The sequence below is a fragment of the Agelaius tricolor genome, unplaced genomic scaffold, assembly GCF_023055355.1.
Source record: "Agelaius tricolor isolate 1412-34295 unplaced genomic scaffold, bAgeTri1.0.p SCAF_23, whole genome shotgun sequence".
Taxonomy (NCBI): domain Eukaryota; kingdom Metazoa; phylum Chordata; class Aves; order Passeriformes; family Icteridae; genus Agelaius; species Agelaius tricolor.
In genome coordinates, this window is record NW_027269283.1 from 10,935,934 (window position 1) to 10,962,405 (window position 26,472).

The following is a 26,472-nucleotide window of genomic DNA, read 5'->3' on the forward strand; positions in this document are numbered from 1 at the left end:
CCTCAGTAGTCCCAGGGACCTGGAGCACCTGGGGAAGGAGTTGCCAGTGGACTGGTGATGTTTTGGAGATGGGGTAGGAAGCAACAGAGGCAGGGGGAGAAGAAAGTCCTGATCCCTCACCTTTTTGTTGTGTAAGGTGTGGAAGTGGTGAGGTGTGCTGGTGAAGGATTGGCATCTGGTGGCTACCAGGATACTGAAACTCCTCATGTGCTCTGAATTCATTGTATTCACCATCAGCTGTTTGTAAATCACCTCTCATCAGAAGGAGGTGGGGATTTAATAGCTGCTTAAACGATCTCAGTTGCTGGGTCTGGTCTTGCTCGGTCTCAGGCTGTAACTCCAGAGCTCCAGCCTGGAGCTGGCAGAAGGAGGGGGGATCCCTGCAGTGCCTGAGGGGGCTGCTGGCTGTGCCCAGGGTTGCAGGAGGAGTGCCATGGGCCAGTGAGTGTCACAGGGTGCTGGGCTGGAGCACATCTTCCAGGCATTTACCTTTCCTCCAGGAATAGTGAAACGAAAGGGTTTTGTTTAGCCCAGAGTTCTGATCTGTGGGTTTCCAGGTTTGCCTGTGGCCCCACTCTGTGCTGGGTGTGCTTGGGGCAGCTGCTGCTCCTGCTGCCTGTGCTGGCATGGCCAGGGTGTGGGATCACCCCAAAACCTTATCCTGAGGGCACATGGGGGTGGTTGGCCCAGAGTGCTTCCCCTCACTGCTCTGCCAGGGGTGTCCTTAACCCCCCCGATGCTCTCTCTCCTTTAATGTATCTTTTTAAGTACTGGGTAATAGTGTTTTCTTTCTGGCAGAGACAAACAAGGGCTTTTAATAGGTCTTTTATTTTCTCTTCGTGCAGTTCCCTGGCAGTAACCTGCCATTAGCTCCAGCATTTATTTAGGGTATTTATATTTTTATACGTGGGCACCTCCACACTGAAAAGCCAAGGGGTTTGATCAGGGTCACCCAAGAAATATGTGTTAAAGCTGGGACTTCAGCTTTTTCTGAATGCTGAGCTGACCTCTAGGCTTGGCAGAGAGGAAACATCTTGGTCTGTCCCCTTTTAACTGAGCCAGACAGGGAAAGCAGAAAATCAAGGCTCTGTGGAAGGAAGCATATATTTCATTTTTCCTGCCGGCAGTCCGCGCAGGGCTGGGATCGCAGGATCTGCGCTCAGGAGCGTGAGGATGCTGTGTGCGAAATACACGGAGGCAAAGGGAGACCCGGGGCTGGAGATGTGACGGGCAGCGCTGGGAGGTGGAAGCTGCCCCGCAGGCCCTGCAGGCCGTGTGCTGGGGAGGAAGGGCAGGGCAGGGTGGGCTGTGCTGGGCTGTGCTGTGCTGGGCTGGGCCGGGCTGTGCCGGGCTGTGCTGGGCCGGGCTGGGCTGGGCTGTGCTGGGCCGGGCTGTGCGTGCCCCCTCCCCGGCAGCGGTGCGGGCGCTGCAGCTGGGGCTGCCCCGCAGCGCCTCTGTGCCCGCCTTGTCTGAGCAGCCCCAGTGTGCCGGAGCACAATGCTCCCTTCACTCCCCGGCAGACTGGAGGTCTAGACGCTCTCCCTGCCTTTTGTTGTCAGGGTCACAGGTTAGGGAGCGTTCCCAGCTCCTTTTTCCCTCCGCCGATCAGCGATCGCTGCCCGCATGGAGAGCTGCGCCGGGGCACCCCTCCGGAGGGAGTCACCCCGCTACCCAAACACACTCAGACTTCAAATTATTGTGGCAGCTCCCAGAGAGAAATGTGCTTTTGAAAGGCAGTCGGGATCACCCCCACTCCAGTTCTTGCCGGCACAGATGCTCAGCTGACACCAGCTAAATAGAAACCTTTTAGCTCTTGCCAGTAAGTCTGGAGCAAACTGCCAAAAAGCATCGAGGACCAAGACACAAAACGAAGTCAGGCCTGAGCAAAGTACTTGCAAAGGAAGGATGGAACTGATGTGTTCTGTCTCTTGATCTTTAGCACGTGAGGTGCTTCAGTCTCGGGGTTGGTGTTTTTTTTTCTAAATACAATGGTGCATTTTAAAGGTTTTCAGCTAGAAAGTAAGCAAGTCCCCTAGCAACAAAGGGAAGGTTTTTCCCTTAGTGTGGGCTTTTTTAACATGAAGCATTAGCGAAACTTTCCTTCCCTCTTAAAGACAAGTTTGCCTGAAGGAGACATTTTTAGTGGCTTTTAGACATATTTAGAGATGGAACTTGAACCTGTGATGTTGCCCCTGCCCCAGCCCACCCTTGTCAGCCTTGCCCTGGCCAGGAGGTGCCTCTGGCTGCAGCCCCTTGTCTGGAGAGGGGAGGTGCAGAGGAGGAAATGGTTTGATAAAGAAGTCAGGAACAACTTTTTTCTTCTTCCTGGCAAGAAGACATAACAAAAAAATTGGCAGGTTCATGCTTTTTAATATTGAATTAAAATCTATTAAATAGTCACAGGGAGCCAAAACCTGAAATTGCTGTTAGGCACTGCTCTTGGTGAAGTGAAATGCTTCTGGATCTGGCTCACTTCTGCATTTTGTGTGTGTGTGTGTGTTTGTATCATGTGTGAAGAATGAGTCTATGAAGCTCAGATAGAGGTTTTAAATAGAAATAATGCTGGCAGCTCTTTCTCCCTGAATCCAGGGCTATTATGTGTCTGGCTCTTGCCAACATGAATTGCAGAGGAAGTTCATGTGAACTCCCTGGCTGATTTGACAGCTGCACAGCCATGGTGGGTTCAAAGCACAGGCACTGTTGAGCAGAAGTGATGACATTTTTTGGTGTTTCTTCTTTTCAGAGGGTGAGGATGGACCAAGGGAGCCTGTTTCCCACCCCAGTCCTGGCACAGGCAGGGATGGGCACGTTGAGCAGTGGTGGCCCAACTTCTTCCCCAAAGCTTTATCCGTGGTCCAGCTGATTCCCCTCTCAGGGGGATGTCACTGATTTGTGCTGCCTGGGGGACATGAGGGGGACACAGACCATCCCACCAGCAGTGGTGGAGACCACAGAGCCCCCAGACCTTCCCCTGTTGCCCCTGAGGGAATCCTGATGCACCTGTGTGCAGTGGGAGCAGTTTGGGGTTGATTCCTCTGCAAACCCAGAGTCGCAGTGCAGCGAATGGCGCTGCTTGTACGGGGCGTGGGGGGAAATAATGTTAAATTAAACTCTCTGTGAGGGAAGAAAAGCATCCAGCCCCATTCTTTACTGCTCATTTTAGTAATTTCTTCAGATAACCTACACATCTGTGTCAGTGCAATTAAAGCAGAAATTCTGTCTAATGAACAGTTGTAGCCCTTGGGCTATTGCGGAATGAACAATGAAGTTGGAAACAGTCTTATTAAAATAATAATTAAGAAACAAGGGTTGGGAGACAGAGGGAGGTGCAGATGAGGTGGTGGTGGGATGTCATAGGGTGAGGAGCAGTGAAGAACTGAATCCAGGCTGGTTCTGGACTTCCAGGGGTGACTCCCATCATGACCCTCCCCTGTAGAAGGGACTGGGCAGTGAGGCTGGACCCAGGGCTGGGCACAGGGTCATGCCAGGGGCACTTGGTCCTGCCATGTCCCAGCAAAGCAGCCTCTCAGGCCAGTGTTCCCCTGGGGTGGAAGCCTTGGCCTGCAGTGGCTGTGGCTTGGCCCTGTCGTGGCAGCGTTTGCCCTCCTGTTCAGCAGATCAGTGATTTGGCCTGTGTATTTTATTTTGAGTTTTTTTGGTTCTTCAACAATTGATAAAGCTCAGAGAGGAAGGAGAGTGTTTTTTGTGTTAGACAGGATTATATTTTGTTTTGTTTTGTTTTTCCAGAAAGCCATCCTTTCTCAGTAAAAAAAAAACAACACTCTGAACACCCACATAGTTTGCTTTAACTTTCTTTTCTTTTTTGCATTCCTGAGGACTGGGACTAAGCAGGCTCAGTTGTGTCAGTGATAGGGACTGGCCAGTTCTTTCATGTGATACAGTTTATTCTTTTGTTTCTAAGTAAATAAAAACAAAAAATTCCTTTTCAGTGTTGTTAACCCCTGGGGTTATAATACTGTTTCTGCAGGAGTCATCATTTTATGCCAATAAATCAGTTAAAACTTGGAGCTGACTTTTTTAAACTTAATACACTCCTATTTAGAAATGCATGTGCTGCAGAAAGCCACTGACATCTCAGATTAATAAAATAAATTTAAAAAAAAGGCAAATGCCATAAAAAAGAGGCCAGACAAATCCCACTGGAGTGATACATTGGAATGATTTTAGTGGGATTTATATCTATGAGCTGTGGGGGTTTTGCGGTTTTTTTTCCTTTTGAAATGGTTGTGAACCAGAGTGATTACTTATCATTTTCATTTTAACTCCATCTGACAAATCGTTTTAGATGGAGAAAGCAATACTGCGTCTTTAAATGGCCACTCTGTCAGCGCATCTTGCAGGGCTTTAAATGCCCTTTGTTATCGCAGTCTAGACAGGACGCAGGCGGAATATTTGATATGTTATAAGGCAGAGATGTGACAAGGTTGAATTAATTTACTGGCTTATTTAAAGCTGAATTTCAAAACATTTTTCCTTACAAACTTGTTTTTTTTTTTTTTTTCCTCTCTCTATCCTATATTTTTTTTTTCCAAGTTCGTGCAGTATGTTTCAACTGTTTAGACTGGGAGAGGAGACATTGGCTTACTGCAGCCTGCAGTACTTTAATTGCCCTTTTTATGACTGTCTAGACATCATGCAGATGCATGTTTGTGGTGAGAAGACATTTCCCCCTCTGGTTATACGATAGTCTGAAACCTTTACATTCCCTATCTCCTTACCCCCTCTCCTCGGAATGCGCTTTCCTGCCTCCATGCCTGAAAATCACTTTTTCCCTCAGTTTTATTTTTTTGAAGGACACTTCGGCCCCCGTTTTCCTGCTCTTTTCCCCATGCTGGCGTAGGCACGCTTGGCGGGGATGGAGGTGCGAGGAGGGGATGGCTCTCGCTGCTCCGGGGCTGTCCCCGCAGCCCCGTCCCCGCCGTGGGTGCGGGTCCCCGCACAGCGACCACATCGGCGGGGCTTTCAATGGGTGCGGAGTTTTAGTTATGCAAATCGATGCATTAATTAACCCCGTTGCTATAGCTACTGCTTTATTGTTAAATGCAGTGAAAAGGGGACAGGCTGTGTCCATGGATAATCCTCCCGTCGGTGCTGTGCCCTCTCCCGCCCCGCCGAGCGCCCTGCGCCCGGTGCGGGGCAGCTGCCGCCCGCATCCCGCAGCCCGGCGGGCAGGTGGCGGGGCCGGCATGGGCCGGCCGGGGCTCCACCGCCTCCCCCCGAGCCCTTTGTGGGCGCTGACCCGGGGGTCGGCTCCCCGCAGCCCCCCTGCCCCGTGTATCTGGGGATGGGACGGGGGAGCGGGACAATGGGGAGGCAGGAGGGACGCAGATGGGCCGGGATGGGGATGCTCGGGGACGGCAGGGATCCCCGGGATGGGGATGAGAACGCTCGGGGATGCAGAGCACCCCGGGATGGGGATGCTCAGGGGAAGGAGCAGAGCACCCCGGGATGGGGACTGGGTTTCTTGGGGATTGCAGGGAACGCCAGGATGAGGATGTTCAGGAAGGGCAGGTGAGCCCAGCCCTGTTCTTGGCTCCAAACCCCATCTGTGCCTGGCCTTTCTCTTTGTGTGCGCCCTAAAACCTGCACATGCAGAACCCCCCCAATGGAACAGACTTCCCAGCAGATCTGCTGTGGGAGTTAAAACCTTTCCCAGGCTGTTGCTGCAGCTGAGGTGGAAGTAAATTTATTACCTTTAATTTTGTCAGATTTGGGGCGGTTGTACTCACCTCCCCCATTCACTCTGGTGTGTGTGTGTGTATATATATATATATATATATATGTATAAATACAATTTTTTTTTTCACATCTCTGTGAACGTGTGCACATGCATTCGCTTCCATCTGGTGGTAGCGACCAGTTCAGACCAGTTCAAGAACTGAACTTGAATCCTGCAGTGACCAGACACAGTGTGCCTTGTTTGGGCATTTGCATGCATTTTGCATATTTTTTCCCTGCAATGCATAATTTTGCCTGTAACTTAAGATTGTCCTTGTTCCCTGGGAGTAACTTACCTTGTGAAAGGTCACTCCTCTGGCGAGCTGGAGCTGCAGAGTGGCACAGATGATAACTGGGTGCTTGGGAAGAGGCAGAGCAGGGAGTGTTTCCCGTTTTTTGGCCCTGGACTGTGCTGAGGAAATCCGGTCGCAGTTGCAGCCCTGTCATGACCTGTGTGGCTTTGGCCAGCTTGCTCAATCTGGGTTTCAACACCCGTCTGCGAGCCAGGGCAGCCCCTGTGGCACTGCTGCCCAGGGCTGCGTGTCCTGGAGCCCTGTGGGAGCTGCAGCCTCAGGACAGGGGCACGGCAGGGGCCCGGCACTGTTCCCAAATGTCAAGGGGCTCCTTGGGGATGTGCTGGTTGATAAGGGAGGTGGTGGAGGGAGCCATGCTGGTGTGGAATAGAAATGCTGGAGGAGCACAGGTTGCCCAGCTGCAATTCGGGGTGTTTTGTGGTTTTTCTGCACCTCAGTCGTGTCCCTGAGCAGGGTGCTGGGTGTGAGTTGATGGGTGTCGTGCTTGTGACAGGGAGGCACAGGCACTGCTGCTCTCTCTGTCTCACTCGAGGTGCCCCTGCAGGAGCACTGGTCCCACAGGACTCGCTGGGCACCGTGACAGGGGTTGGGTGGCACTGGGGCACCTGGAGCTGCTTTGGGCTCTGACAGGGTCATGGCTGAACACACTGGGAATTGACCAGTGGATGGTTTCCCCAAGAATAAGTAGAAATGGAAACTTTCTAGTGGACAGCCAGGGTGGAGAGACGCCTGGTGAAACGTGGTGTATCCAGCATTTGTTCAGCTGGGAGAGGCTGTGATTGGTGCTGATGGCATCCACAAACCCCCATCTGCACAGCCCCGTGCCATCTCCGCTGTGCACTGGGGTGTCGCACACAGAGCAGGACAGCCTGTGCCATCTCCCTGCCCTGCTGCTGCTGCCTCTCTGTGTGCACAGCAAGTGCAGCCTGCTGGGTCCTCGTGACCTGCAGCATCCAAGGCTCCTCGTTGTGCTGGGCTGGGTGACAAATGCATCCCCTATTCCCGGGTGTCCCCGCGGCAGCAGGAGGAGGGAGCAGCACCGCTGGTGATGCGGCGCAGGGGATGCAGCTGAGGGAGGCTGCAGGTGCCCTGTCAGCGTGAGGCAGCTCCCTTGCAGTGGGAGACAGGGCTGGGAGGAAGCTGGAATCAGAAACCCAATCCCTGTAATTGCCATTTGCTTTCTGGAGAGGGGGCAAAGCCCTCCCTGCATGGAGCACTTGCTCTCCTTGGAGCGTCCGTGTCTGGCAATTTGTCTGTCGAAACAGATGTGGGCAGCGACAAACATCTATTTCTATAACTAGAAACAAATTTGGTAATTGCCTCTTTCAACAGGACTTGCTCAAGCAGGAAATGAAATTCCTAAATGGCAGTTAGCAAAAGTATTTATAGCTAAGTTCATAAATGAGATGTGCTTTCCTTTGTCATGAGTTTCTGCTGGGTGGAAGGAAAAAAAAACCTCTACAGTAGCAAGCCACATATTGATCAGGAGTGTTTCCAGGGTATACAAAAATACTTATTTATTAATGTGTTTATTTTTACTGGCTGTTAGAAATACCCCTGACAAACAAAACCTGTTTGGTCTTTCAGGGTCGGCTGGTGGGGTTTGATCTGGATATTGTGTGCTGTGTTTTTTCACTCAATATCTGGTAGGGTTTTTTTTTCTGGTTCAGGCTATTTATGACTGCAGATGGTAAAATCTTGTTCTTGTGTCCCTCTCTCTTGGTGCTCTTATTCAAAGGGTGGGTGATGTTCTGCCCAAACATCATCCAGGCCTGATGCTCTTGTGCTTCCTCTTGGGAAGCAGGAGGTGTTTTGGATCTGCTCAGCTTGGTGGGGGCCATGAGCCCTGCTCAACATTTTCTAGTGAGCAAGCAAATTTACCTGTCTTTTAAATGCAAAATCAAAATGACTTTATTCTTTTAATCCAGTTCAGCTGTTCTCACCCTTGGGAGTAACTTCAAAAGCCATGTACTTCCAGTCATCTCGGTAGGCTGGGATCAGCCTCACTGTGTGTGAAATACCTCATCTAAAAATCCTGGAAAAGGGGGAGGGTGAGAGGAGTAGGCACTGAAAAGAGAGAAGAGGTTGGCATATGCAAGATTTCAGAGAGCTGGTGTGTCCCAAAGAACCTTGTTAGTTCTCACTGCTCTGAGGGAGCTGTTTCGTGTCTCCAGGAGTTTCTCTAAACAAGTGTCCAGCTGACAGGTCTCTGCTCAGAGCCCAAAGCATCCTGGCTGACAGAACTGCTGACCCCAGCTCTCACATTTGCCATTTCCCTGTAAAAGCTGAGTTCTGCCATGCTGACCCTGCCTCTGTGGCCCTTGGATGTGTGTCCCACTCCCTGCAGCTGCCACCAAGCTGGGTGATCTTGGCAAGGTCACTTCTGAAAAGAGGCCCAGTGGTGCAGCCAGGACAGTTGCTGTGGTTTTTAAGCACTAAAAAATGTTCTGAAGCCCAAGCAGTCTGATATTTCTGTGACTATTGAGCATGAAATAAGGCTGTTTCCTTTAAAACAAACAAGAATGGGGGTGGGGGGATGAGGCCATCATTTGCCAGTGACTCAGAGGATGTGATGCTTGATTACCTGGGTGACATCTGACAAAAAGAACTATATTAAACACAGTTATGGCCCAAAGCTTGGCACTATGAACAGGAATTCTTGAGGCTCTATCCCCTTTTCTCCAGCAATGTTTTTATTTCAACTGGCTCCTTTTCCGAGTCTCACTTGCTCCCTGCCCTCCTGCCCCATCTCAGCCTGTCCTCACCGGTCTGCACGGTGTCATTTCTGCTCACTGCATCAGAATTGACTGTGCTGAATCCAGAAATGAAGTTTAGCTGTTAACTGTACTGATGGTGCATGAAGCAGGCCCAAAATGATCCTTCCCAGCTGTCCTGCCTGTTGTAACAGGCCTGATCCTGGTTCCTTTGGTGCTGCTGCAGCTTCAAGGTGCTGCCAGTCAGTGCCAGCAGCAGCACTATCAATATTGAGATCATATTCTGTGTCTTCCCCTGCTCTCTTGTAAACAAACACAGTTGTTGACAATCTGATGGGCCCTTCTATCTGGTTTTATGGGGGTATTAGAAGACAAATGCAGCAGATGCTAATACAAAAATAGTGCAGTAATGACTTTGCCTGCTCTGATTGTTTCTGAGATGACCTAGCGGATGAGCGAGGGTGAGTAATCTGCCATCTGAAGTTCTTTGTTCTTTCATCTCTTCTCTGCTGTCCACAGCCTCTGAAAGGGAGAAGAACACTCTTTAACGAGAGTATGTGTGTGTGTAAGAATGTGTAAGAGTGTGTGTGAGAGTTTGTAAGAGAGACTGTGTAAGAAAGTGAGTGTGTTAAGAATGTAACTGTGTGTGTGTGTGTTAAGAGTGTGAGGTTTTTTTAAACCTTTTTCCTTAGGAGTTATGGCTAGTGCAGCTACATTTCTTCATCTTAGCTATTAGCTCCTGAGTAATTTCACTTTTTCTTGTCACTTGTCACACAATACACAATTCCAATACATACAGAAATTGTAATTGAAGCTCAGGGATGACTGGTTTGACCTGCAGATGTGTGTTATACCTGGCTGAAAGCACAGGTCATCTTGGCTGGGAGCTTGCCTCTAAGCTGTTCTGTCCACCTGTAAATGATAGCTGGAGTGTCTGGAATGATTGCAGCAAAATACAGGTTTTGGTTTGGGTTTTTTTTTCTCCTTTATACTTGTGGTGGTTTGGAGAGTTTGTCTTCTGCAGAGGTACTCTGTGTGGAAGGAAGAGCATTAATAAAGTTTATAGGAAGCATTTTATGAACTGAAATGTAGCTGTAAAAGGCAAGGCAATGCATTTAAAGTGTAACCCAGCCTCGCCTCCCCTACGGCTGTAAGGATGCTCCCAGCATCACCATTGACTCAAATCCCTCTCTGTCCTTGTAAATATATTAATTAATTTGAACCTGTGGGTGCCAGTATTTTGTGGGTGCCAGTATTCTGTTGATAAGGACTCGAGGAAGCTCCCAGATGCACCTTCCTGCAGCATCTCCCGTGGAGCTGTGAGCGTGCTCTGCAGCGTGGCTGGCACCTCAGTGCAGGACCCACGCATAAATCCAGAAATTTGAGACACTCCAGAGCTTCATGGTCTTGGTGACTGGGCAGCAGGTTGGGCAGTGTGACCGTGTTCACAGGGATCCCAGGATGAGGGAAGAGACGAGGATCTGACTCCGTGTTTCAGAAGGCTTGATTTATTATTTTATGATATATATTACATTAAAACTATACTAAAAGAACAGAAGAAAGGATTTCATCAGAAGGCTAGCTAAGAATAGAAAAAGAAAGAATAGCTAACAAAGGCTTGTGTCTGGGACAGAGTCTGAGCCAGCTGGGCTGTGATTGGCCATTCATTAGAAACAACCACATGAGACCAATCCCAGATGCACCTGTTGCATTCCACAGCAGCAGATAACCATTGTTCACATTTTGTTCCTGAGGCGTCTCAGCTTCTCAGGAGGAAAAATCCCGAGTAAAGGATTTTTCATAAAAGATGTCTGCGACAGGACAGCGAGGGCATGAGCTTCTTATAAATACAGGAGAATGGAGAGCCCAGGCTTTGGAAGCACAGAGTCCCCATCACTCATTCACGCATCTCCATAACCCCCTTGTCCAAGGCCATGCGTGGTTTGAAGTGAGCAGTGAGCATGAGGAATGGGCCGTGACAAGTGCTCTCCTTGGTCAGGAATGGCCCAGTTTGGGGTGCTGAGAGTCTGGGGGAAATGCTGAGTTGCAGAAGGGTTGCGCGCACGGTGCCCGGCTCCCGGAGCTGCCGCGTCTAGACAGAAAACACGGAAAAGCAGGTTGTGTCACTTCAATGTGATGTCTGAACCTGTTAGTTTGAAACGTATTCTGGAATAAAAATTATGCAAAATTAAATTAGTGTGACCTTGCTTTGCATTTGGAGGCGGAATATGCCCATCTTGTAAAGCCTAGTGCATTTATAACACTTCCCTTGGGGAAAATTACAGAGAGAAATGGAATGAGGTCTCTTCTAATTGAAAAGTGACAATGATTAGGAAGCCAAATACAAAATGTGTTGAGTATTTTTTTTCTTGTTTTGTTGTGTGTGTGTTTTTAAGAATACCAGTAGAATTATAAATTATGTGCTTTGCAGTTTGGCTTGTTTTTCATTCCCCAAAGGCTTTTTATTAGCATAGCAGCTGAATTGCACTTGTATAATAGCATATTAACTCAAACTTTGGGTTTTTAATGATCTTTCTTCATTAGTTTGACTGAGCTGCTTGGATAAAAATCTTACTGAGCATATCCAGCTTTCCAGTGTGTTGGGTTTGTTTTCCCTTCTGCAGAAAAGAAGCCCATGAAGACAAGTTAAAACAGAGGGAGAGCTGGCAGAAACTTTGGTGCCTCGAGTGGATATGAGTCTCTTGAAACATGAAAAGCACAAATTGAGGGGGTGTGTGGGGTTTTTTTTTTTGGTTTGGTTTGACTTTTATTTTATTTTTTCCAAAGGCTAGATTGGGCAACCTGAGTGTTCTTGGGATTAAAGCAGGATGAGTTTGCTCCTGGGCATGGTAAGGCTGGGCTGCTCCTTAGAGCCTGGGCTTGGGGTAGGGATGGGGCAGGAGGAGCATCCCTGCTGGAAAGCAGCATCCCCTTTGTTCTGGTAATCATCCTGTGCCTTCCTGTGGCACCTCTCCCTGTGATCCCCAATTACAGCAGTCCCAGGGCTCTGAGGATGGATGAGACACTGGTGTGCTGTCCCAGATGCTGATGGAATTCCCACTCTTTCTTCTTCTTCAGGCTCTGCTGGTTCTGTGTCTGTGTGTGCAGGAAGCCTGGTTTAGGTCATTTGTAAGTGACACATCTTGTGTGTTCCTTCCTGGGAAGGAATTTCCTGGGCCAAAACTTCACCTGTGTCACTGAAGCATCAGGACCAATTTAGCAAGGTTTGGTTCATTTAAGGCATCTCTTGTCCTAGGAAAGGAACTTTCCTTTATTACTACTTTGGCCTTGTTTTTCTTTAGAAATATAACCCCTTTTAACAGAAAAGGAAGTTTTCCATCACCAGCTTCATTTATACTTTTTCTTGTGTTTTCTTGCCATGGCCGAAGCACATGCTGCATTTTGAGGCTGAAGTGACTCATCTTCTTAAAAACATTTGGGGTTTTTTTTTCGTAGTTTTTTCTTTTCCATAATGATTTGTGCAAGAGATGGGCTCTGCAGGCTGGGTGGCTGCTCTGCTGCCCATGGGGAGGGCAGGCACAGGGGCTCTGGGATCTGGTTCTTCATGGGGAGCACCCAGGGGAGCTGTGGGGTGCCCTGTGCCTGGCTGGGGTGCTGGGGGGATGCTCTCAGTGCTCAGTTACACCCAGGACACATCTCTGGGATGTGTAGGGACACCCCTGCACAGTGGGGGTGGCATGGGAAGAGTCATTGTGCCTTTTTTCAATGGTTTTGCAGTGTCCCCTTTCCTAGCCCTTTAGGTTTTGGTGCTTTGTGCCTGTGGTCAGTCTGGGTTCTGCTCAGGAGCAATGAGCTCCTGTTCCAGCCAGTTCCTCCAGCACAGGGCACCAGGGGCAGCTTTTGGGCCCCACAGATGAGCTGTGCTGCTTTGGGGCTGGATTAAATTTATGGGATTTGGTTTTCTTCCATGCTGTTCCTCTCACGGTGGCACTGGGTGACTTGTTGGGGTTGCTGTGAAAGACCCAGAGCTTACCTTTTATTCTAGCTAAAAAGCATTTTTAAGGCAAAACTCCTGTACAATGTTTGGCTTTTAATCCGTCTCTTCCCACCCTGTGTGCAGCCTTCCAGAGGAGAGGCAGCTGCGTTTTAGGGGTGCTGGAAGGATCTGGGCTCAAAGTCCCTCATCCATCCAGCTCCAAGTGCCAGATAAGGCTCCTGCTTTCAAGGCATAATTCTGCTTTCTGCAGGCAGTGGGCAGAGCTGGTGGAGCATTTTGGGCAGTGGCAGAAATAGCTGCTGTTTAGCAGAAAGAGCTCCAAGGTAACTGGCAGCGCTCACCACCTGGACTGTTTTCTTGACATTTATTTGCTTTTACTGGCGCTCAAATGCCACCTGTCAGGAGAAAACTTTCCATTAAAAAAAAACCCCAACGAAAAAACCTAATAAATTTGCCTGACTCAGCAGAAGCCACCCCAGCTGGTATGAGTGAGTGGTGCCCTTTGAGGTCTGATGGGCCTTGCTGTGTGTCTGCAGATATAGATGTGTGTGTCAGTATAGATTAAATATAGATGGCAGCATCCATGATAGCTTAGAGCACGGCTTTCCCAAACTGGATTTTATAGCTGTCGCTGCTGAGAAGCAAACAAGCTGTAAATCCTCAGAATGATTGAATTTTGCTGTCTGGGCCCTCCTTTGTGCTGGGCACTGGAGTTGCTGCTGCCCAGTCCTGGGCACTGCTGGCGTGAAGGGGAATGGGGGGAGTGACTGAGCACTTTGGGAATGGCATGTACTCCCTGGGCACCAAATTCATGGAAATAATGACCCAGCACAATGTTTGCCTCCAGCACTCAATTTTCCTAAGCCTCAGAGAAGTGTGAGGAATTATTTCCTTAGGAAATTTCAGGAGCGACTTCTCTCTGCCTCCTGCCAAGTGTCTGCAGAGTTAACCAGATAGTCTGTTGTTTGCTTGTTCGTGTTTGTTTGGAGGGGTTTTGGCAGTTTTCCTTTCTGCCAGTTCAAGCCACTCAAGCTGCCACCGTCAGCTGGCCGAGCCCTGAGCCGGGGCTGTCTGGAGCTGTGGGATGTGGCCCCTGGCAGAGCATGGCACCCATCTGGCGTCTCACCCAAAGGCAGGAGCTCTGCCCCCCTGCTTCCTGTGGTGGGTGGGCAGCCTTGGGAACGGGGGCTGCCACTGCCTGCTGTGCTGTGCTGTCCCCTGGGCCACCACTGTCTGAGCCCTGGGACAGAGGGGATGTGTGATGTGCAGGGATGTGCCAAGGAGGGCTCAGTCTGGTCCTCCCCGGAGGAAGGAGTAGTGGTGATGGGAAGAGAGCTGCAGAACTTTAGCTTGCTTTTAGCTGAACTGTTTCATTAGGATGAATTCTGTTGGTTCATGGCTCTGCAGCCCCACGAGAGGCACTTGAGGCACTGAGATGCTCCTGGTTTTGTGACACCCAGGAGGTCTTTGGGAAGTCCAATCTGTGCTGTAGCCAGGAAATGCTCTGCAGTGTGGTTTGCAAAGATCCCTTCTGGAGACTCTTCTGTGACACTGAAAAAGGGAATGAATGAGGTTTTTGTGGGCTCAGGGCACACAGAGCCCACGTGTGAGAGCTGTGGCAGGAAGGGTGCAGCGCTGTCAGTGTTGTCTCAGCCACTTCAGTTGTTCTTGTGCTCAGTTACCTGCTGCTGTTCCTGATGGCTCAGAATCTGTCTGTTTCTCTTGCAGCGGAGCTGGAGTTTGTACAGATAATCATAATCGTGGTGGTGATGATGGTGATGGTGGTGGTGATCACGTGTCTGCTGAACCACTACAAACTCTCTGCGCGCTCCTTCATCAGCCGGCACAGCCAGGGCAGGCGGCGGGACGAGAACCTCTCCTCAGTAAGTCTCACCCTGCTCTGCCAGCCACACGTGCCAGGTCGTGTTTGGCTTTGGCATCATCTGTCTCTGTTATTGGGGGTGGGGGGTATTTTAGGGGTGCCTCTGGCTCTTCAGGGTGCTGTGTGTATGGACAGCCATAGCCTCTGCCTTTGCCCTGAGCTTTGCAATTTGGATTTTACATCAGTGAAGTGACTGCACGAGGCTGTTCTTGGCATGTCCTGAAACCACCACCCTCAGCTGCTTGGGGTTCATATGCCTTGGTTTAGCAGTCCCAAACTATCCAGTCCTTTGGCTCCAGTTAATCTCAGGCATCTGTATAAAAACTTCCTGCCTGCCCTGCAGAGAGCAGGAAATCCTGAGTAACTTGCTCCAGTTTTCACCAGTGTTGCTGCCATTACTGCGGTGGAAGGGGCAGAAATCACTTGTCAGCCAGACAAGCAGAGATCTCGCCAGGGGGATGTGTGAGAGGCTCTCTTAACCCAGGCTCCCAGCTTCATAAAAGCCTGAGGAGAAATGTGTGAATTGTACCTCTGACAGGGATTTGAGGGGAAGCCTCACCAGCCTCAAGGCAGATGTTGGTTCATGCAGTTTCCTCAAATGTAGTGGCTCAGAGAGACTTAGAAGGATGTATAGAGAAAAGACATCACATTTTCTTGGAGGGTGAGCATGTACTGTTCACTGGCTTTGTCTTCAGTGCAGGGATGTCTTGTACAGATATTCTCTTTTTTAGCATTCACCCTGAAGGATGTCAGAGCCCTTTAAACAGGGCTCCCTCAAGGTCACTGCTGCAAGCCCCCTCCTCTGCAGGCTGCCAGGGCAGGCTGGACACCCTGCTAGTGCTGTGTGCTGCTCTGTGTGGGGCTGTGCTCCCCTGAATCAAATCCATACTTGCTGCAGGAAAAAGATCAAATACAGAGATTGCTCGGGGTTTTTTTCTTCTATTTTTCCATTTTCTTTCCTCTAATTTTTGGGGGTTTTTTTTGAGAGGGATATCTAAGATCTTGCATTAAGCCAGCCTTCAGTGCAGTTGCAGGCTGCCTAGGGCTGTCCCTCGTAGCTGCTGTTTTTGTCACACCCCACACACAGCAGACAGAGGTCCCTTCTTGGTCCCTTCTTGGCTGCTTTTTGAGGGGGATGCCCCGTGGGAAGGAGAGCTGTGCCAACCCCTGCCCAATTAACCCCCCCTAGTTCCGTGGGCTGTGATCCCAGCTCGGGGTCTGTCCCTGCTGCAGTGGGATGGGAGTGCTGGGAATGCCTGATCCCACGGGATGCCTGATCCCACGTTAAACCAGCTGGTGTGAGGGTGGAGATGGCTCAGGCACCTCCCTGCTTTGGGGCTCAGAGCCCAGCTCCCCACACAAATCCCAGCTCCACCCGGAAATCTGACGTTCCTCTTACGGTCCCGTGCACCCACCTCCAGCAGCAGCAGGGTGTGGGCATCCGAGCACATGAGTTATTAAAAATAGCAGAAACATTGTTTTCCCATTTTCAGATTCTTTCACTGTATTATCATGTCCAGAATGTTTTACCTGCACAATGCCAAATGTGTCATTTTGCATTTTCAAAGTTCGGCTCAAGCCCTCTTTATTTTAATACAGTAACTTCTGTGTTCTTAAGTGGCCTGCTTTTTATTTTCTTCAAAAAGAGTTCAGAAGGCTAACATAGAAAGAAAAGAGAAAATCACATGGAGATTGACCAAAAATTTCAGATTAAATGAAAAATTGACTCTTTAAAAAACAATTCCTTTTTCCCCTTTATTGTTTTTTCTATTTTAAATTTTACCAAGCCAAAATTTCCAGCCATTTTTTGGCTCAGCTCTTATGTTACTTATTCAGCCTTCAGACACATCAGTGATTAAATGGCTTTTCAGCAGTGTTTGACCTCTGTGGCTCTGCTTGACCCCAGTGAGCATGTGGAATCTTCCAAACCTTTTTTGGAGCTAAAGAGAGAAATAAGAATGTATAATTTTGGGCGATTTTTAAATTTTTCCCCATCTTTATGGTTGTTCCCCATCTCTTGCTGTGTCCATGCTGTGTGTGCAGCACTGGTGGAGTGGCAGCAGAGATTCCCTGTGGTCCCAGCACCCTCCTGATGGGACAGAGACGCCCCTCGTGTGCTAACGAGCGGGAAGCTCGTTACAGGGGGACCCAGCATAATAAACACCTAAAAGGCAGCACCTTTTGTGTCTGTCAGTGGAAAACAGTCTGAAGGAGGGCTGGAGCCTGGCAGGCAGAGGCCACGCTGGGCTGGATGCTGCTTGATGCAATCCATTAAACTTGCACTGAACTTTTTAAATCCCAAACTTCATTTTGGTGTCGTGACCGCAGACGGGCACTGGAGCTGCATTCGCGCTTTTCATCTGCTGAAATATTAAAGCAGTTCATCCCATGGTCAGGGTGCTGCTGGGTCTGCTGGAGTTGTCCTTTTTTGTTGCTGCAGCTCAAAAATTACAGCTGAAGGAGAAATTAATTTCCCTAAAGGGTTTTTTAATGCGGCTCTCGCTGGCAAGCAGTTTTTGTATTGCTTCATGCGCTTCTCCATCACCGTTCTTGCTGTACTTAAACTCTTGTCTCCTCATGACAAGTACCTTTTATCTCCCAGAACTAAGAATATTTAAGAAATGCTACTGATAACTTTTTTCCTTGTAGAATGGCACTTTCTCTGCACCTTTGTAACAGTGGTATCCCACTCCCCCAAGAAACAGTACTTTGTGTCCCCCAAAATAGAAAATGAGTCTTCCTGAAGGCTCAGAGACTTAATCTGCACCATGCAGCTTTACAGAGAAAATTCTCTGACATCACTAAAACAAGTAGTTCTAAAAAAAGTTGAAGATTGATGTCTAAAAAGACATTTAAAAGTAATTTTAGGTTCTGCAGCAAGTCCTGCAATTCTTGTGGAGGCTTTTACAGCTGTGTTGCTCCCAAGACAGCAGAATCTCACCTTTCATTTCAGAAACCTGTGGCTTTTTAGGCTGTTCATTGTTGAGATGGATTCAAGTCCAAAATATTCTGAAAATCAGAGGTGGGTGAGGAGGGGCTGAGGATCTGCAGTGATGCTGCTCCTGCAGTTTTGCTTTGCTCAGTGGGGCTCTGGAGCCATCCCAGAGCCAAAGGCTAAAAGCAGGGATGTATCCTGTCCCTGAGGCTTTGCCCTCCTCTGACTACTGATTTCCAGCACTTTTAATCTTGCCATGGAGTTTTTAGGGGAGCTGAGCTGCTCCCCAGATGATGGGCTCATGGTAGTGTGTGAGGCAGGGCTTGGTTTTGGGGAGCACTGGGTGCCTGTGGTCATCAGCCATGGGCACAGGAGTCCTGGCAGAGGTGGTTAATAATGGCTGCAGAGATCCAGCTCCTACAGAAAATGGGTCTCCTGCCTGCTCCTCCTCTCTCTGCACATCCCATTTTAATGCTGTTTCTGCTACTCTTGCATCCACGTGTTGCCCAGGGCATCATTCCTGGACCTCATCTGTACAAACAGATGAATGGTGTGTGAGCCAGAGCTTTGATTCCAAACACATGGGCAGGATCTTGGTGAGGCTCTGGGTGCCTGGGCACTTGGGGTAGGGCATATTTGGGGTGGAGCAGTCCTGCCCATCACCTGCCACAGCGGGATGTCCCAGCTGAGCCTGGCAGGGCTGGGAAGCACCAGGAATCTCAGCAGCCACCCTCGTGGGAGCTGGCTGACATCACTCCCGGGAAAGGGGGGAGCAGATGGGACATTGCCACGGCACTGCCCACTGCCAAGTTAAATATAAAACATCTAGCAGAAGGCAGCGGGGTACTCACTGCTCAGGAAGTCTGCCACGGGGGCACGGCAAAGTAAACACAATTTTGGGAGTGCTTCCCGCTCCTGCCCACTGCTTTGGTGTCCTTTGGGATGAGGTGACAGGCTGGCAGCGCCTGTGGTGGCACTGGAAATCCTCCTTGCGCCCTTTGGTGTCAGAGCCCAGAGTTGGAGGTGAGATTTGTCCTGTGGCACATGCAGTTCCTCTTGGATCTTTTGGCTGCTGGGGGAGTTTGACTGCAGACTCTCCCTGCAGGCAAGAAATCCGTGTAAAATGGACCAGACTAAACAGTCCATGCCTGTGTAAACAATTGCACGGTGGAGTCCCGAGGTCTGGAATGAAACAGGGTTGTCTTGCTCGGGAAGGGCCATGGGGCTGCAGCTCAGCCAGCACATTGCTCAGCTGTGGCCAGGGAGCCGCTGGCATTGTGGCACTTCACCTCTGCTCCAAGGAGGTGCTCCTGAAAACCCCTTGGAGAATGGGGAAGGCTCTGGGCAGTCTCATTTCCATTTAATCACTGTTTTCCTTGCACTGGCACCAGCCCTGCCTTGAGGTTTGTGTGCAGAGCTCAGCTTCAAAACCCAGAACCTGATGGATTCTCTCTGTACCTGATACCACGTCCTATGCCAAAGGAGAAAGTACATTCCAGCATTGGGGAAAAATGAGAAAACAGGAGGGTGGGAGATATAAAGTGTGATTTCTCTGGAGATTTTAATGTGGTGCTGGTGCTGTGTTTGGGGCAGGTAGAGAAATAGGAGCTCTCATAGGAGGAAGGTGTGTGGTTTCCTCAGACCAGCCTCTCACTGCAACACTTAAAGGAAAAAAAGGGGTTTCTTCTTCCCTTGGCATTTTTTTTTCCACTGGTGCTAAATACTTCTGCCTGTGCCTGGCTTACTAGTGCCAGAACTGGAGATTCACCTGCAAGGAGCTGGGAAGTTCCAAGTTATAATTACAAGCCTTCTGGCTGTTTTCCTCCAGCTCTGCCTGCCAGAGGGATGTTGCTATATGTGAATATTAGCAATATTTAAATATTGCAGTTCCTAAGGCAAAAAAGTCTGGGGTGAACTGTGCGTGCTCAGAGTATCACCAGCAGATGGGAGGAACCTTTGTTTGTTTGTTTTGATCACGAATTGTAAACTAGTCTCAGAGTTTGGGGGAAATTGTGGCTTCACCCTGCCTGGGGTTGTTGGCACTGAGGTTTGGATCTCAGGATCAGGGTGATGCTTCCAGTGTAAGAAAGCCTCTATACTTTATTCCCTCAGTCTATTTAAGTCAAGGACCACTTTCTCTTTGGGAAAAAATACTCTGAAACCATCCTGTGTTGCTATAGAGTTTTTTTTCTTCTTTTTTTTTTAGCCAAATCAAAATTAGTCTTAACATTTGGTTATTCACTTATTATCTTTATTTTCCCATGATGTCTGTGGTTGTGAGCATCAGAATGTGGGTGTAAGGGGGGTTTTTTTGGTTTGTTTTTTGTTGGTTTTTTTCTTGGGTTTTTTTTGGTTTTTTTTAATCTTGTCATTATTTCATGGAGCATTTTTTGATGTCTCGTGAATCACCCACGGCTCATGGATCACAAATTGAAAAATACTCCTCTGGCATGTTTGAACCAAGGAAAGAACCGTGCTGGGGGTGTGGGGGTGGCAGGGGGGAAGTCTGCAAATGGGAGAGGGCTGTTTGGTAGTGCTCTTCTCATCATTCATTCTGCAAACCATCCATTAAATGGAGATGGAGGTGCAAGGGGAGGGAAGTTTTGCTCGGAAGGGGCGTTTTCAGTGGCCATGTGGTGACACTGGAGCAGGTACCCGCACGATGCCCAGCACACACGGTTGGAGTTGGAGATGCTGGTTGGAGTTGGTGCGGGAGGGCAGGAACAGGCTGGTGGCAGTGTCCTCTAGGTGACACCTGGCACAAGCTGTTTGCAGCAGGAGCTTACACCCCAGGCATCGCTCACCCACACGATGCCCAGCACACGTGATCGTAGTTGGAGATGCTGGCTGGAGTTGGTAGGGAGGGCAGGAACACGTTGGTGGCGGTGTCCTCTAGGTGACACCTGCTTGCAGCAGGAGCTTACACCCCTGGCATCACTCACCCTGGCCTCTCTTCTCCTTTCCCATGCAGGAGGGAAGCCTGTGGCCTTCGGAAAGCACCGTGTCGGGGACCGGCATAACCGAGGTGAGAGCGCCGCTCATCCCACTGTCCCACTGTGCCCCAGCACCTCCCACCTCTCACCCCTGTCCTCTCCTCTCCCGTCCCTTCCAGCAGCAGATCTACACCCCGCGGCCCAGCGAGCGCCTGGCAGTGCCCTCCTTCCTGCAGAGGGACCGCTTCAACCGCTTCCAGCCCACGTACCCGTACCTGCAGCACGAGATCGACCTGCCGCCCACCATCTCGCTGTCGGACGGCGAGGAGCCCCCGCCCTACCAGGGACCCTGCACGCTGCAGCTGCGCGACCCCGAGCAGCAGATGGAGCTCAACAGGGAGTCCGTGCGGGCCCCCCCAAACAGAACCATCTTCGACAGTGACTTGATAGATAACTCCGTGTTCGGGGGGCCGTGCCCCCCCAGCAGTAACTCTGGCATCAGCGCCACCTGCTACGGCAGCAGCGGCAGGATGGAGGGGCCGCCGCCGACCTACAGCGAGGTGATCGGCCACTACCCCGGCTCCACCTTCTACCAGCACCAGCAGAACAACAACGGGATGCCCCCCATCTTGGAGGGCAGCAGACTCCATCCCTCACAGATCAATGGCCTTGAGAGCACAACGACGACGACGACGACGACGGCGTGGAACAAAGAGAAAGAGAAACAAAAAGGGCACCCCTTTTAAAAAAAAAAAAAAAGGAAAAAAAGGAAAAATGAAAAAAAAAGGCAAGAAAGTAAATGAAACACTCTGCACTTCTCATTAAAAGAAAAAGGAGAGAGAGAGAGAGTTGAGGAAGATGAGCAAAGAAAAAAAAAAGAAGCCCTTCCCCATCTCTCCGTGTATAAATATTTACTTGTTATGTCTGGTCTGAATGCACAAGCCTACCAAGCTTGCAAAAACATTTCTTTATTGAGCTGTGTCTAGACGTTTAAAAAGGAAAAAAAAATACAACTGTAGTCTTTTTTTTTTGTTTGTTTCTAGTTGGGCTGTGTGTGAATGCTTTTTTTTTTTTGTTTGATTATTTCACTTATCTTTAAAAACAAAATATTTGCACAAAAACCATTTTGTTTAAAGATCTGCAATATAAATATATAAATATATATTAAAAATAAGAGAAAGTGTATGTGTAAGGAGCAGGAGTATTTTTGTATTAGAAGAGGCCTATTCAAAAAAAAAAAAGTTGTTTTCTGAACTAGAAGAAAAATGGCAATTTTTTGAGTGCCAACTCAAAAAGCATGTATTACATTGTAAAAAAACAAAAAACAAAAAAAAAATCAAAAGCAGGGGTTTAGAGTTATTTATATAAATGTTGAAATTTTGCACTATTTTTTAATATAAATATGTCAGTGCTTGTGTTGGTCAAAGCCTCTATCATGTCTACCATGAACCTGTTAAGGGATCTATGTGGAAGTGAAGAACAAAGTAGCTGGAAGGGGAGGAGGATCGCTGGAGTGGAGATGCCAGCCCTGGGAGGAGCGGTGAGCGAGACTGCAGCTTATGCAAATCCTTAATTTCCAGAGTCCCTGCGCGTGGCCGCCGACAGCCACGGCTTTTATACATTCCCTACAAAGCAAGAGGAGTTGGTGTGTGTCTGTCTGTCATCCGGTAGGATTATTGGAGTAACAAGGTAAAATGAAAACTCCCTGCTTCCCGCAGTCAGGAATGACTGAAGCAGGCAAAAATTACTTGATTTTTTCTTTTTCTCCTTTTTTTTTTTTTTTTTTTTTTTTTTTTGACAACCTCTAACTTTTTGGAGGGGAGGGTGGTGGGGGTTGAGAATAAACTTCTGTGTCTGAAGGAACAAAAGTGTTTATTGGTTTATTTCTTTCCATGTTCAACTGAAGGGCCCTGTTGGAGCCAAAGCAGTGGTTGTGGAAGTTGATGTGAGGAGCTGGTAACGCACCCACTGGCTGCCCTTCAGCTGGGTTTAAATGTCTCGTTGAAAGGACGAGGTGGAAAGTGTGGTGGTGGTGGTGGTGAACATCATTTTCATTTTGTTTCAACCTCCCAAACCTCAATTTGGGATGAACGGGCGCAGCCGTGTCCCGCGGCGCCGCCGTCCCTGGTTGTCGCTATTTTTGACGTTTGTTATCCAGCTAAAGAGGCACCAGGTACAGTAGATGGAAATGAATCTGCTCCTGTGTTGTATTAATTAAAGGCTACAAAAATAATGCTTAAGGCTTTAGAAGCAACCCCCCCTTACCTTTCTGGGATGTCCTCCCCGCCAGGTCCCGCTGCCCTCCCGCTGCCGGGCGTTGTGCGCGGTTGATTTCTCTCGGTTTTGGAAGCGCTTTGTCTTGCTCTGCTCTTGTTTACATTTTCTGTCACCTCGGTGTCTGGTAGGGGCCTCGCCCTCGTGGTGAATTCGTAGGTGACTGAGTGAGTGAGTGGGAAACCTGAGAGAGCGAGGGGGAGAAGGCAAAAGGGAAAGATCCCATTGTGGGTCCCGTGTCTCCGGGCGCGAGGAGGGGTCGGTAGGGAGCCACAGGGAGCGAGGATTTTACAAGGGGGTGTGATTTGATTTCCTGCAGGATGCTATCTAGTAGAGTGACATAAATGAAAGATATAAAGGCAATAACTATTGTTTTTAAGCAACTTTTTTATTACTTGAAAAAGAAAAAAAACCCATAACCATGAGAACCGTTTTGAAGTTCTGACCATTTGAACAATATTTATATATATTTTAAAGAAGATGATGAATAGCTGAACTTGAAGTTTGATCATTATTTTTTTGCTTTTTGCTTTTTTTTTATTTCTGCCTAGAAATAGTCCTGTACCTTCTCAATACTTCAAACTGCTTTTCCACAGCTCTTGAAATCTTCATAGTTTTACAGTCACGTAACCTAAATTTTGATGACCTAAAAAAAAAAAAGAAAAAAAAAAGAAAAAAAAGCCACAAAAAATAAAGTAATGCAAAGGAATAAATCTAGTGTGTCATGAAAGGTACAAAACTGGTGAATTTGTACGAGTTTTTAAAATGTATCTTTCCTTTATGTAACATGTCTATTTAGTGCCTTATTAAACAAACAGTAACCCTCCCTTATTCGAGAGGGGGACACAGAATCATCGTTAGCAGTACAAGTAACCAGCGTCTGGTCTCTTGCTCCTTTGGACCTTGCATTCACTTTTCCAGTCCCTTTTTCCCGGAGCAGCTCCCTGTGCCTGGCCACACCCGCTGCTCCCTTGGCCGCTGCTCTGCTCCGACTGTTCTTAGGGAACTTGAACACGTTTTATGCACATTATCCTACCCGGGGAGGTAGGAATCTGTGGTGGATATTGTAAATGAGATACCAACCAAAAGAGAAAGCGAAATATAATATCTACTGCCCTCTTGAGCCAAAATGCGTGAATAGTGTTGTTGGGGTTGGGTGTGTTTGTTTTTTTGTTTTGTTTTTTTGGGGGAGGGAGGGGGGTGTTGTTCAGTGATCTGAACTAGTTTTGTTTGCTATTAAAAAAATACGGTTACCTCAGCAGATTTTGGGTGGAATATGCATCACATGTTTAAAACTGAGCAGTGAGTAAAGAGGTGGTATGGGGACCAGAGGTTGTTAAGAAATGAGATTGTCTTGTCACAGGGTGTCACCTGGCCACCAAACCCCGTGGAAAAGTCAGGGAAGTGGGCAGGGGCTGGATAGGCACAGAGGGGTAGTGGGAGAGGATCTGAAGATGCAGTGCAATTGAACCCAGCTCTCATGCTTGAAAGTCCTCAAAATTTCAACCAATTCTTTTTTCCCTCTATTTTTTCCCTCTCTCCCCAATCCTCTCCCAGTGTGAGCTTTTATTTGTCTAGCGTCACCCCAAGCCCTGTGCTTGAGTGATCAGTTTGTTGAGTTCCTGGGTCCAGTTTCATTTACCTCTTTCTCTAGTTTGGGGAGCTTAATGAGTGTGAAATGGGGTGGCTCATCAACACCAAATTTCTGTTGCAAATGATGCCTTTCAGCCCATCCATGCACAAACCCCAAGCTGCCACCTTTCCCTGTCTGCTGCAGCTCCAGTGTGGGAGAGCCCCAGGTCCCAGGCAGTGGGTGCAGCTCCTCAGCAGAGCTCAGCTGTTATCTTTTGTCTTTCTTCTGTCCATCCCTCTCTTTGCAGTCCTGAGAACTGTGTATTTCAAGTGCAGATACCAGATCTGGGGCCCAGATCGACTCCAAGTTCTGAATGGGTGTTTAGAAATAACGGTCTGTTCTTTTTTTATTATTATTATTGTTGTTGTTATTGTTGCTATTATTATTATTACTACTATTTAATGTTACTTTTTGCCTCGGGGTCCATTTCTTCCCCATTCCCGTGTCCCGAATTGCCACCAAGGCAGGGAATTTGCTTTGCACACCCTTGCTGATGTTCCTCTGGCCTTGGTGCAGCTCAGTGGAGAGCGGTGCTAGAGTGTCCTGCAGCTGCCAGCACAGAGATTCAGGCCCCTTAAAAGTGATTTATTTTTAAAGAAATACAGAAGAATCAAAGCATTGCTAATGCTTAGCAACCTCATGTCCTAGCCTGCCTTTTTGCTCGGAGTTTTAAGTCGCATTAGCTTTAAAAGGGGTTGTTGATCTTACAGAGTTTCTTAGCTTACAGTACGGCAAACAGCATCCCTAAAGTGCCCCCAAACCTCACTGGCCTGGAATGGGAACGTGGCTTTGTTGATTCTGGTGGGGTGGAAGGATGGGTTTCATTTGGGGCTGACACTGGTCAAACACGTGTTCCCTGCACAACCCTTGGTTACACCGGTTTGAAGACTCAGCTTTACTAATCCAGCGTGTTGTTTCCATAAGTGTTACAAAATTCATTCTGTCTTAAGTGGGGTCTAAGGAAATCCAATTGCTTTCTGGAGAATCTCCCTTTTGTATGTGTATTGAATTATAAAATTGCACTAACTGCTATATTAAAAAAATAAAGAAATCAAAGCCCAATGTTTTTCCTAAGGATTGGGAAAAGACTGAATCAGATGTGTAGCATTAACAGTGCTAGGCCAGAACAGAATGAATTTTAATCTCTTCTGTCTCTGAACTGCTCAGAGATATTCTGTGTGCAACACAAAGCTACAAATAAAAACAAAACAAAAAGAAGTTTTCCAGAAACTGCGCTTCAAATTTTTGCTGTACTATAGAAGCTCATGAAGGACAACATTAAAGTCCTAATTTGCCTGCCTTATAGACACATTTCATTGTATTAATATTTTCTTAAACTTCCAGTTGCATTGTGTTGGCTTTGGAGTTTGTTATAGGCAGTCCTGTATCCTGAGTTCTGTTCAATTTAAACTTATGTAAACTATTGACAGCACATGCAATGCAGTACTTATCTATATTTTGCTGTTTTAGTATGAATATGTACTCTGATGCCAATTTACAAAAATCTGTTGTAAACGCTTCTTGTGTACCAGTAACCAATAGTGGCAATTATATGTCATTCTAAAAGCTGCAATACTTATACAATAAATTTTACAATACTTTGGAAAATTTGCCTTCACCTTTTGCTTTGTTACCCCACCCCCCCCAAAAAAAAAAAGAAAAAAAGAAAGAAAAAATCAGGGTTTGTCAACACAATGTAATTTCAGTTTTCCTATTTTCTTCTGGAATGTTGGAAAATGAATCTGCTCAGTGTTGGGTATTTGTGTGGGTTCCCCTTGTTCTGAAGCACGGCCCCAGCTCTGCGTTGCCACCCGTGGAGCTGTAGCTGGTTCCTGGTGCATTTGCATGCTCCCTGTGTGTGTGTGCACGTACAGCTCTTTCCTCGGGAGCAGATCAGGTGCATGTAAAGCTGTTTCCTTTGGAGCAGGGCAGGTGGCACAGCTCCAAGCCCAGAAGAAGCATTCCTGCTTTGCACCACTCTGTCCAACACTCCTGGTCCTGCCTTTCAGCCGAGAACGTCACTGATGGTCAGAAGGTTTTAACTTGAATAACGTCAGTCAACGAGAGCTGCACAGATTGACTCAAATCCT

General features: G+C 48.2%; 1 protein-coding gene across 3 annotated transcripts in view; it reads left to right on the forward strand.

Annotated features, from left to right (window-relative positions):
• The window catches only part of PMEPA1 (prostate transmembrane protein, androgen induced 1), a 44,510-nt gene extending 18,520 nt beyond the window's left edge, over positions 1-25,990 (forward strand). For 2 of the 3 annotated variants that reach the window (XM_071446603.1, XM_071446605.1), the window contains 3 exons: positions 14,454-14,608; positions 20,514-20,567; positions 20,655-25,990. In XM_071446603.1, coding sequence (XP_071302704.1) covers positions 14,454-14,608; positions 20,514-20,567; positions 20,655-21,221 — 776 coding nt within the window. In that variant the 3' untranslated portion in view covers positions 21,222-25,990. The remainder of the gene's footprint in view (positions 1-14,453; positions 14,609-20,513; positions 20,568-20,654) is intronic. The other variant, XM_071446604.1, reaches the window with a different exon arrangement.
• The last annotated feature ends 482 nt before the right edge of the window (positions 25,991-26,472 follow it).